At 42.8% G+C, this 12,179-nt stretch overlaps 1 protein-coding gene across 1 annotated transcript in view; it reads right to left on the reverse strand.

Moving 5' to 3' along the window:
* COPA (COPI coat complex subunit alpha) overlaps positions 1-12,179 on the reverse strand; it is a 42,004-nt gene that overhangs the window by 13,073 nt on the left and 16,752 nt on the right. Inside the window, exons 8-17 of the mRNA XM_055333829.1 lie at positions 11,611-11,710; positions 10,957-11,092; positions 10,368-10,450; positions 7,313-7,463; positions 6,280-6,346; positions 5,325-5,400; positions 3,321-3,403; positions 2,531-2,670; positions 1,878-1,963; positions 1,624-1,762 (exon numbers count right to left, since the gene is read on the reverse strand). Of these exons, the coding sequence (XP_055189804.1) occupies positions 1,624-1,762; positions 1,878-1,963; positions 2,531-2,670; positions 3,321-3,403; positions 5,325-5,400; positions 6,280-6,346; positions 7,313-7,463; positions 10,368-10,450; positions 10,957-11,092; positions 11,611-11,710 (1,061 nt within the window). The remainder of the gene's footprint in view (positions 1-1,623; positions 1,763-1,877; positions 1,964-2,530; positions 2,671-3,320; positions 3,404-5,324; positions 5,401-6,279; positions 6,347-7,312; positions 7,464-10,367; positions 10,451-10,956; positions 11,093-11,610; positions 11,711-12,179) is intronic.

The following is a 12,179-nucleotide window of genomic DNA, read 5'->3' on the forward strand; positions in this document are numbered from 1 at the left end:
ATTGAGTTTTATTAGATACTTTTTCTGCATATGCTGAGGTAATCATAGGATTTTTCTCCTTTTATTGATTAGTGAATTAAATTGATTTTTTAAAAAATGTTAGACCAACATTGTATTCCTGATACAGATCTTTTTTTTTTTTAAGATTTATTTATTTATTTATTCAGAGAGAGCGAGAGAGAGGCAGAGGGAGAAGCAGGCTCCATGCAGGAAGCCTGACATGGGACTTGATCCCGGATCTCCAGGATTACACCCCGGGCTTCAGGCGGCATTAAATTGCTGCGCCACTGGGGCTGCCCCTCCTGATACAGATCTAACTTGGTCATGATGTTTCTGATATTGCTTGATCACCCATTTCTTTTTTTTTTTTTTAAGATTTTATTTATTTATTCACAGAGACACAGAGAGAGAGGCAGAGACACAGGCAGAGGGAGAAGCAGGCTCCATGCAAGGAGCCCGGGATGGGACTTGATCCTGGGTCTCCAGGATCATGTCCCCGGCCATAGGCGGCGCTAAACCACTGAGCCACCGGGGCTGCCCAGGATAATTCATTTAAAAAATAAAAAAGGATAAAAGGCCTGAACAGAATTCACAAAGAGAAAATCCTGATGGATGGTCAACTGAAAAGTTGCTCAATCTCAGGAATCAGAGAATAGCAAAGTAAAATGACAATGAGATGCCATTACACGCCCATCAGACAGACACAAGTAGGTGGCAAAGACACAAATAAGTTGGCCAGGAAGACAAGCAAGGACCTTTTTATAGTATGCTAGTAGACATGCAAACCGGTATAGCCACTTTGGAGTGCAGTTTCACGTTACCTAGTAAACATAAAGATACACATACTCTATGATCCGGTAATTCAACTCTGGGTGGACACTCTAGAGAAACGTTATGTGCATACGCACCAGAACATATAAAGAAATGCTTAAAAGAACACTGTTCATCATAGCAGCCAAATTCTAGAAATCACTCAAATATCCCTGTAAAGTAGAACTGATAAACTGTGGTATGTTCATATAAGAGAATATGACACAACAATGAAAATAAATAAATTAGAGCTATAACATGGATGCATCTTACAAACAAAATAGTAAACAAAATAAGCAAAATATGGAACGATACATTCAGTATGATTTACATGACATTCAAAACAAGGCAAAATCAAGATACTATTTTAAGACACATACTGGGTGGTAAAATTACAAAGAATAGCTAGGTCAAAATTTCCTTAAAAATCAGAATAATGTGATCTTTGGGTGGGAAGTGGACATGGTTGTGATCAGTAACAACCACATGGCCAAGAGCTTCTGGCCGCTGGCACTGCCCTAGCTCCTGACTTGAGTGGCAAGTCCACAATCTGCTATTGTGGACTATATTGTGAGCTATAGCCCCTCTGACAATCTGCTATTTTCTACATATGTACTCCATGCATTTCTCTTTTCATATGTCACAATTTTTTTAAGAGTTGAAAAAGACTGGTCAGCTGTGCCCAGTACATATGTGCCCGAGAACGATTTCCCACGAAGCAAGTTCAAGGAGGAATCAGTTACATCCCTCGAGTAAGGACAGTGATTTCAAGAGCTACCTTCTCCCTCTCTGTGTATCAGATAATTCACTTACCCGGTGGTGACGGCATATTTGATGTGGTTGCTTGTGGTATAGATAAATACCCCACTCTCATCCCAGGCCCCACTCTTGACGCGAATGTTCTCATGAATGTTACACAGAGCCTCCAGTTTGCGGTTACAGATCACAATGGCTGTAAGAGGCAAAGGGCATGAGTGCTCTGCTGGACAGGATGAGTGAAGCAGACTGGCAGGGATGGGGAAGGAAGGGCTGATCTCTAAATGAGGGTGGATACAATGAAGACTTACCATGTTTGGCCAGTAGTGCTACATGGGACATGTCTGCAGACCAGATGACATATTTCACCTTGGAAATCTTCACAGAGGCCAAAGTTCTGGGGCAGAGAGAGAAAGGTGAACGAATGTGAGTGGACTCAACTCTCTCGTCCCAGGTTGAGACCTACATCCTTTTATCTCCAAATTAACGTAAGCCCCAGTTTCTTAAAATAATGCCAAATGAACGCTCTCTGTATTGTAGCTGAGTGGCTGAAACATTTTGGCTCACACTGTACACTTTGCCCTCCCTCAACTCCCTGCCCCTCATTCCCACATACTACTAGGGATTTGTGTATGTCTGGTCTCACCAGTGGACTGTAAGCTCCTTTAAGGATAAGAATTGTGCTATTCATCCCTATATGCCTATAGTTCTATGTCTCCAAAACATTCTTTGTTCAGGTCAGTGCTCAAAAAACAGATAAATAAGCCCCTCATTGTAATGCTAGTGTGTACAGACAGGATGGAAAGTGACCCAGAGGAGAAAGTGGTGAGAAAGAGTCTTGGAGTTAGAGCACACAAGTGGCCAAGCGTAAGTAAGGTAGAGTCACTGGGAGAAAAACCTCCCACTACAGATGTCCACTCTCACCCCATATGCCTATCTGCTTTAGGGGCACCTAACACGTTACCGCTTCTGCTGTACATCAAACAGCGTGATGGATTCTGCATCTCGAAGTAGGAGGTTGCCTGTGCCAGCATAAAAGATCTCATCACAGTTGGGCACCTGTACCTTTTTGGTGATCTCATTCTTCAGATTCTTGATCAGAAGCTGAAACAATGATCACAGGTGGGGTTATCAGAAATGCACATTCGTAAGCTGCAGTTGACGATGTGCCTCAGCAACTGTTCCTTAGCTTCAAGAAACCAAGTCTGGGTCATTTCCTATCCAGGTGAGTCACCACGCCGGGCAGACCACCCCAACCAAGACCCTCTTCAGGGGCCTTGAGAGCTTCTGTTTCTTCCCCCAACTGAAACATCCTGAGAAAACCAACTAAAGTCTGAATTCCTCCTTCAAACAGAGAACAGCACTTCTGGGGCTTAAATTTTTGTTACATATTTTCTTGAAAGAGCTTTGGCTGTCTTGTTGAGGATGGCTTACATTTTAATACCAGTGGGAATAACTAGGATAAGGAAGAGGATTTACTCCTTGTCCAATCCACCTATTTCACATTTGATGGTTTTTGGCTTCTGTGTTATCAAGAGTGATATTAGCTTGGTTCTCAAGCTCAGACCCACAGTGATCATCAACCCAGTCAAATCAATTTTAAGGTTTATTTCCTAAGGGGACTAGGGTATCTGCACGATGATCACAGCTCCCCAGGTGGTGAGCAGAGAAAAAACATGCTCTTTCTTCATGCAATATGTAGACCACTGCTACCACACTGCCTGTATCAGTTTCCCCTTTTAGGCTTAACTCACCGAATGCATCCGATCTAGGACAGCAAACCGATTTCTAGCAACCCAAACGGCTGTCAGGCCTGAAGATCGTTTCCCTTCAGGAGCTGAGAACAAAACCAAAGGGTGGGAGCATGTGGTGAACAACTGGCAGGTGACAGAGTCAGGTGCCACGGAGCTGCCAGTCTTGCTGGCTGCCATGTTGGCTTCGCCAGTTCAGCTGCTTCCTAACTAATTCAGCTGTAACCTGAGGCTATTGTCAGTGACTTTCCCCACCAGTCCCCTCCAAACTCCAACCTCCACCCCTGCCAAGCCTCTTTTCTCTAGGCCAAGTGGCTGCATTTCAGCCAACATCATGTACTGGCAGAAGGACCGCCCATCTTGGGAGACAGCACACTCCATCAAGCTAACGAGCAGGGCCTTGCTGGCCAAGCAGCGGAGCGCTGCAAGCTGCCTGTCAGTGTCTAGGACCTCCTATCTCAACAAGCTGGAGTAGAGACAGAGCCCCCTCCCCAGGACGCAGCTGCTCTACTGCTTTTAACATGCAAATGCAGACCTCCGGGTAGAGCAGGGTGGGGCACAGCGCTCCCAACTAAAACTTGACAAGGCAGATGAGCTCTGTGTGGGCAGTATTAAGCACCAAGCTGTTGCTCTATAAATGTCAATCACTCTTATTACCCTGAAGAAAGTTATAAAATGCTCCTCAGTTCCCCAACATTTCACTGGCTGATGAGAATTCTGAATGGGCTCTCTACTCTTGGGGAAACTTCAACAGTCACACACAGAAGGCTGCACGAAATACTCTTTCATCTATAGCATCAGCAGAAAAGTAAACAAAACATGCTGGCCAGCCTTGCTCTGTACACCTTTCTAGCACCTGTGGGTGACAGGCAATTCTTATCACAACCAACACCCCCATTCTGCAGGGGCTAGGGACCCATGCTGAGTCAACCTTTTGCTCTTTCTCTTCCTCTCTGCTCCCTGTCACCAGGCTGCACCTTTACTCCTTTACTATTCTCTCCCTTGAAAGACAAGAAAACAGAAGTGGTAGGAAAACAGAACTAAGATATTTTAAACTCTATTAATTGTAACAGATGGGGAAAAAGAGCAAGGGGGTGGATAGGGAGGGACTTAATCATAAAATTTGGTCAGAAATGACTTAATTGTTTAATTTATAGGGAAACTGATTTATGGATACCAAAGACTTACAGATTTCCCCTCTTCTCACCAGAACCACACTTTTTTTTTTTTTTTTAAAGAGTACATCATATTAGCAACACTAAGGACGCAGTAGCACTAACTAACAACAGGGACAGAACTAGCACAATGATTTCTCACGTTCTGCTGACAGGAGTCTAAAAATATCATGGAAGTGTGCTAGTAAGGTGGGGACCCAAGGAACAAACCCTCTGTAAAGCAACGGGAGGAAGTGGACTGAAAGGAGCTTAAGCGAGACATGTCCATTCTGAGAAGGCTGTCAGCGAATTCTTGTCAGCGAATTCTAACAGGAAGGACTCAACCAGGAGTGGTGGTGATGGAAGAGGTAGACAGGGGTCTCAGCTGGATCCTGGGATCCCTGGTGAGGCATGGGGCTGCGAATAGCCTCATCTCTCTGACATGCAAAAGGAAGCCAATCGGATCTGGATGTGGATGGGAGAGCATAAATCCCTAGTCCCAGGATGAGACACTGCAAGATTGGAACCACATTCTTAAATAAATGAAACTACCAGGGTGAAAGTCATATCAGCTGACAATAAACCAAGATAACATGCTGTGCTGAAAGAGAAAATGGAGAGTTTCTAATAACCAAATTATAAAAAATATATATCTAGCTGGAGTAATAAAATGGAGGAGGAACATGAATATTTCACACCATGGTCGCCTCTGATGCAACTGTCAGCGGCACCTGCCAACAGACATGAGTGATGTGGCCGCAGGCTGGGGATGGAAAGTGAAAAACCTGAAGAGGCGTGATGGCGCGGGAGACGGGAGCTGTGCGCGAAGCCTGCAGACACAGGAAGCACCTACCATCAGGATTCTGTGAGTCTGCATCCTTGGGGATGGTGTACAGGTCATAGGTACTGTTCTCTAAATTGCTGGCTCTCTGTAAAGGAGAAAGAAGTCAAATCATTAGCGAGGGGAACCAAGATGGCAGTTTATTCCGACAGAGAAAACTGTACCATCATACAACAGTCTGAAGCTATCCCTTCCTTTTCCTTCACCCAGAGGGCAAGCAAATGTTTCTACTGCTAAAAATTCTCAGGCTCAGAATCACAGCACCTTATTTTTTGTATCCTCCAAAAACGCAGATATTATTTGAAAGGAAGCAAGGATTGCTCTTGCCTCCAAAACTTAATGAACCAAATCCCCAATATTCTGGTTGCTCTACCTGTGTATAATCATTAACTTAAAAATCTGTTCAAAGGAAAAAAAAATCAAAGAAAAGATAATAAAGACAACTGTGAGGAAAAAAAATGTTCTTAGATACTGAACAAGGACAGGGTTAGACTAGAAGTCATATGGGGAAAGACAGGTTTTCATTCTTTTTAACTTGGCAAACAGGGGCACTAAAAGTAAAATGTCATTTCCTTTTTCTCCCAAATTATATGAAGAAATGTGGGGGCTACCTGCTGGCCCTAAAGGCAACTCCAAGGAAAGGAACCCTCTTCCAAGTCAGCCCTACAATTTTTACCCACATGGAGGAATCAAGATAAGCATCCTCTTTGCGTAGAATATATATACTTGTAGTGATTTGGGTCACTCATCTTGATACTCTGTTAAGTTTAGAAATTGTCAGACTTATGAAAGTTCACAAACCCTAACATGCTGGTATCACTGGAGTGGACCTGGTTTGAGCCTGTTCACTATGTTAGCTCTTTTAAAATGACCACTATATAGTTTCTAAACAGCCACTAGAGGTTCCCTAAGGGCGTGAGAAAGAAACGGGAAATAGGACAATCATAGGACACCATGGGTTACATACCGTACACAATAGGACTGCATTTTCTGCTGGATTGTATGACATATTGAACACTGGAAACTTGGAACCACTGGAGTTATACATGGAAAAAAAGAGAAAATAAGGAAGAGGAATAAGGATGGAAGAAAGAATGGAATTACTCCCAAACCTCCTACTTATCCAGTCTTTATACATATACTCATCACTTTTATAATCAGGAATAAAAATAAATATTGCATCTACTCTCTTCCTTCCTTTAACGCTTGAGGACATCCCTAACTCAGCTTTGACAAACAGTTTAAAAAAGGCAAACCCTACTACAAGCCCAATTATTCAACAGAAGGTAGGGTTAGCACTCATTGTACTGAGTGGGACTGGTTCCTCTTGGGTACAAATTCCTACACATAATTGCAGGGGACACCACAGAGTAACATGATGTGCTCTGTCTCTGGCTAATTTCTCCTGTCCCTTGGAGTGTTCACATAAACCCATCTTTTTATTGTAGTAATGCTGGAGGCTGGTTATCAAACCCTCATGCCAGAGTTTGCCACCATGAATGTTTCAGCATGCTGATGCAGCTGGCTTTCCAAGAGGACAGCTCTTTTTGCCAGACATCCCAGAGGTTATCGTATCTTCAGAGTTAAGAGCTTCCAGAGACATATATTCTAGTTTAGAGATGTGTGCGTTTTGCTGGAAAGCAAAGAAGAGTTACAGAAATGCCAAATAGAGGCAAAAATGCCTGTCACCAAGTTTGGCTGCTCTCTACCAGGAAACTTTCTCTGGTTTGCAAGAGACCTGGCAGACAGTGGAAGTATGATCTCCTCTGCACAGGGTCACTAGCATTCTCATTAGGGAAACTCTCATTCTCCTCATGGCTTCCTCTGTGCCCACCGTGCTCTTGGGGTTTAAACTGAACAGTCTTCCCAGTAGGGATTCAATCTGTGAGAGGAGAGGAGATCCAAAATGCAAAATGTTGTTGAAAGACAGAGTCCAGTTTGTAGGTATCACATTGTGGTGACAGATGAGGGTGTGGAGGGAGGGAACAGGTCTGATTTACCTCCGCAACTGCATCACAGCTACATCTTTGGAGCTGTTGAAATCCAACTGACGTAAGAATCGGTCTTTGACATAATGTAGCATATTGCCATGAACAGCATAGGCTGGCCGTTCCCGTTCTAGTTTAAACACGATCATGCCACCATCATGGCCTGGAGCACAGCGAGAAGAGGAAAGAATTAGCTGTAGGCAAGAAAGCTGGAAACAGGAGATACACAAGGACGAGGGCTGTACGTGTACTAAAAACAAAGACACCTAAATGCATTTTTGCCTAAATTCTCACAGTTATTAGATTTCTTATTCAAAAAATCTGTGAATCCTTTCCTAATGCATTCTTATCATACTGTCACAGTTAGACACACCCTCCTCTGTGTTCTCCTAACACTGTACAAAGTTCCATTGTACCTAAGATAAACACATGGAGTTGCATCAAACTAAAAGGCTTCAGCACACTGAAGCAAATCATCAAGATGAAAGGGCAACCTGCTGAATGGGAGAAAATATCTGCAAATCACGTATCTGATAAGAGGTTAATATCCAAAATACATAAAGAACGCAACTCAATATAAAAAAAGAAAACCATACACAACCAACCAATTAAAAACCAGACAGAGGACTCGAACAGACATTTCTCCAAAGACACACAGGAACAGGCAACAGAGACATGAAGAGATGCTCCACATCATTCATCATCAAGGAAATGCAAATCAAAAACCACAATGAGTATCAGCTCACACCAGTTAAGAACGGCTAGTTAACAAAATGACAAGAAATAACAAGTATTGGTGAGGATGTAGAGAAAAGGAAACTCTCCTTGTGCCCGGCTGGTGGGGATGTAAATTGTTTGCAGCCCCCAAGGAAAACAGTATGGAGATTCCTCAAAAAATTAAAAATAGAACCACCATATGATCCAGCAATTCCACTAGTGGGTATCCATCTGAAGAAAATGAAACGCCAGTTTGAAGAGATATATGTACTCCCACATTCACCGCAACATTATTTATAGTAACCAAGAGATATAGAAGCAATGTTAGGTTTCCACTGATAAATGGATAAAGGAAATGTGTTTTACACACACACACACACACACACACACAAAATGGCACATTACTTAGCCATAAAAAAGAACGAGATCTTGCATATGGACTTAGAGGAATTACGCTAAATGAAATACTCAGACACAGAATGACAGATACTGTAAAAGATCACTAATATATAGAATCTAAAAAAAACCCAAATAAACAAAAACAAAAAAACCCAAAACAGAAACAGAGCACAGATATAGAGAACAAACAAGCTACCAGAGGCTAGAGGAGGTGGAGAGTGATCCAAATAGATAAAGGAGATTATGAGGTATAAATATTCAGTTACAAAATAAGTTAGTCATGGGGATGTAATGAATAGCATAAAGAATACAGTCAATGATACTCTAAGAACTGTGCAGTGACCGATGGTAACTAGACTTAATCAAGGAGACTATTTTGTTCCCTATTCCATATATCAATTTGTCGACTATATCAAATCACTATGATGTTCACCTAAAACTAATAGGATAGAGTATACTTGTCCACCATGCTTCAATTAAAAATACAAAAAACAAAAAAAAAACTCTCTAGTATAGCACTGAACACCCTGCACTGTGATTGTTTAAGTCCACCAGCTCTACTATACCACGAGCTCCCTGAAGACAAATTATGGTAAGTTCCATCCTTCCCCCGTCCCTAGCATATAGCAAGAACATAAAAGTTTTTGCTGAACAGGGATGCTAGTTTAAAAAGCCTGTCCAGGGATCCCTGGGTGGCGCAGCGGTTTGGCGCCTGCCTTTGGCCCAGGGCGCGATCCTGGAGACCCGGGATCGAATCCCATGTCAGGCTCCCGGTGCATGGAGCCTGCTTCTCCCTCCGCCTGTGTCTCTGCCTCTCTCTCTCTCTGTATGACTATCGTAAATAAATAAAAAAATAAAAAAATTAAAATTAAAATAAATAAATAAATAAATAAAAATAAAAAGCCTGTCCAGGGACGCCTGGGTGGCTTGCCGGTTGGGCATCTGCCTTCGGCTCAGGGTGTGATCCTGGGGTCTGGAATTGAGTCTTGCATCGGGCTCCCTGCATTGGGCCTGCTTCTCCCTCTGCCTATGTCTCTGCCTCTCTCTCTCTGTCTCTCATGAATAAATATTAAAAAAAAAAAAAGCCTGTCAAGTTGTTTTTTAAAAATATTTTGCTTTTTCCCTACTAGCATCATCAACCTCTGACCTTTGTCATCCTAGTCAGCTCTCCACACACAAACCAGATCATTCACTTCCCTATTCAGCACCTTCCAATGGCTCTCCACCCATTAATAAAATCTTGAATCTGAGCCTGGCCCGTTAAGGCAGAGCCACAACCGAGCTTGCTCTTCCGTCCCATGACTCAGCCTCCACTGGCTGTACCCTCCTGGCCTCCGATGCCACTCACACGGGTCCAGCACTGCTCACAGCACCGTCAGTGAGTGGGTCACCCCTCACTTCCTTCAACACCCAGTAGGAAGCAGCAGTGCCCCACATGCATCCCTCTCCATGCCCCTTCCTTTTGCCTTACTTTTCTCAAAGTATTTTCCACATTTGTTTTATATATTTACGGTTTATGGTCTCTCTCCCTTCACTACAAATCAAAGTTCCATAATGTCAGGGATACTGCTTGAGGCTGCTCTCACACCAACACCCAGACTAGGGCCTGAGGCTCCGTTTGTATCAGCTAAACGAATGACAGAAGCTCTGCCTCTAGCTTCTCACTTCCTCTGTCAGAGAATCCTGAGTGTCCACCACTGGCCTCCTAAATGATCAAAGGTAATGGGCTTTATTGGCAAATTGATCCAGGTGGACAATGAACACTGAAAAAATGGTTCTCCAGGAAGGTAAAGGAGAGCAAAGGAGAAAAGCTTCAACTGCACAGCTCTGAGAACCCTCCTTCTCCTCCCCGCCATCCTGCTATGCATCAATCAGAGAAAGCTAATGCAGAATCACTCTCACATCTTACAAACTTTGAACTCAAGGAAAAAGGAGAAGAAATGGCCCTTACCTGCCGCAAAAAGGTTCAGATTAGGGTGGGCAGCCAGGACCCAGAAACGATCGTGGTCCCTGCGGAAGGTCTGAACCCCAGTCCTAGGAAAGCAAAAGGTACACAAATGAAAGAGTTCATTTCTGAGAAATCTTCAGCCCATCATATACGAGAGCACTGACTGTAAGCCAGCACGCTGATTAAAGATTAAATCAGGGACAGCAAATCGCATATACGAAGTAAAAGGGAGTCTTGATAAATTCTACCAAGAAGACAAAGACCCTACTATTTTGGGATTTCAATTTCCCCTTATTCATCATGATTTCTTGTAATACTACCTTCATTCCATATTTCTTATTTCCCTAACTACAGAAGAACACCGTTAAATTTGGAGAAAAAGAATGCACGTGGAGACTGTACTTGAGGGGAGATCTGTAAATGCTGGCTGTTGCTAGGCTCCTTGAAGCTTCCATTACATCGGACCTGGTGTCTCTATATGCTGAAGATGAAGAGATGCACAGAAGCCATCTAATCTAACCTTTAGGACAGAATGAGAGAAAGAAGGGGCCTTCCCCTGGCTTTGGTCACACACCCATCAAAACCCCCTTACCGCTTGGACATATCCCAGACTCGGATACTCTTGTCCTCAGAATTGCTGAGGATCAGCTCTTGGCGAGGGTGGAAGACAGCACAAGATACATTGTTGTAATGACCACGGCAGGTGTCAACCTCCCACGCCTTTGACTCTGAAGGATGGAGAAGAATTAGATTACCACAACTCTCTACTATTACAAATCCAGGACTTATAATCACAGCATCTGTCATCAAATGCTAGGTGCTACTCCAAAAGCTGCATCGGCAACTTCTCTCAGAGTGATTTTCTTCATTTAAGCCTCAGAATCTATACATGTTTCTTTGTTCTTTTATTTGGACCTTCCTACCAGTGACAGCACCTCTTCTCCATCATCCTTTATCCTCTTGCTTACCCTGTCTTATTTGTCACCAGCTGTCATGATAGAATATAAGCTCCATGTGTTTTAGTCACCATTTTAACTCCAAAGCAGATACCCAATAAATATTTTTTGAATGAATGAATGGTTACTCTTAACTATGCTTAGACTCAAAAACCAGGAAGCCTCAAAAACAGGAAAAAAAAACCTAAGGTAGGAAAATAGGTCACTAAGTGCAGAAGACCCAGCTACTTCACCTTGCTGGCCAGCAGTCAATTTTTTAGACACGGTGATTTGGTCACTGGTCTACTCACCATTCATGCGCCAGATCTTCACCTGACGGTCATCTGCCCCAGAGACAATAAGGGGCATAGTCGGGTGGAAGGCAGCCCAGTTTACTCCACGATCATGACCCTGTGGCAAAAAAGAAGTGGTTCTTCTGAAATAGCTTTGTACTATTACTGAAAGAAAATTTATGGGCCATGCGGATGATTATAAAAAATGTCTGATTTTTATTCTTCCTGTGAAAAGACTCAAGGGATTATGCTATTCTAAGATATAAACATGACAGGTACGTCAACCCATTCAGTATTACACCCAAATTCTCATGCCAATTCCCAAATCTTTCTTCTCCCAAATTTAGTGTCATCTGCATTTGGGATATACTTGCCTTGCTTTGTTGTCTACTTATATGTTATTTCCTCAACTAATTATTAATGATTAGTTCAAGAATAAAAACCAATTTCATAACATAACAAGGAAATATGGTTGGGAAACTCTCAGATGAGTGAGGAAATATGCAAGGTCAAAACTATTTTCATAGTAACATGAAGATGTTATTTGCCTTTTTCACTCTTATTTTCTCCCAAGGATAAAGTTTTCC

The sequence above is a fragment of the Nyctereutes procyonoides genome, unplaced genomic scaffold, assembly GCF_905146905.1.
Source record: "Nyctereutes procyonoides isolate TBG_1078 unplaced genomic scaffold, NYPRO_anot_genome, whole genome shotgun sequence".
Taxonomy (NCBI): domain Eukaryota; kingdom Metazoa; phylum Chordata; class Mammalia; order Carnivora; family Canidae; genus Nyctereutes; species Nyctereutes procyonoides.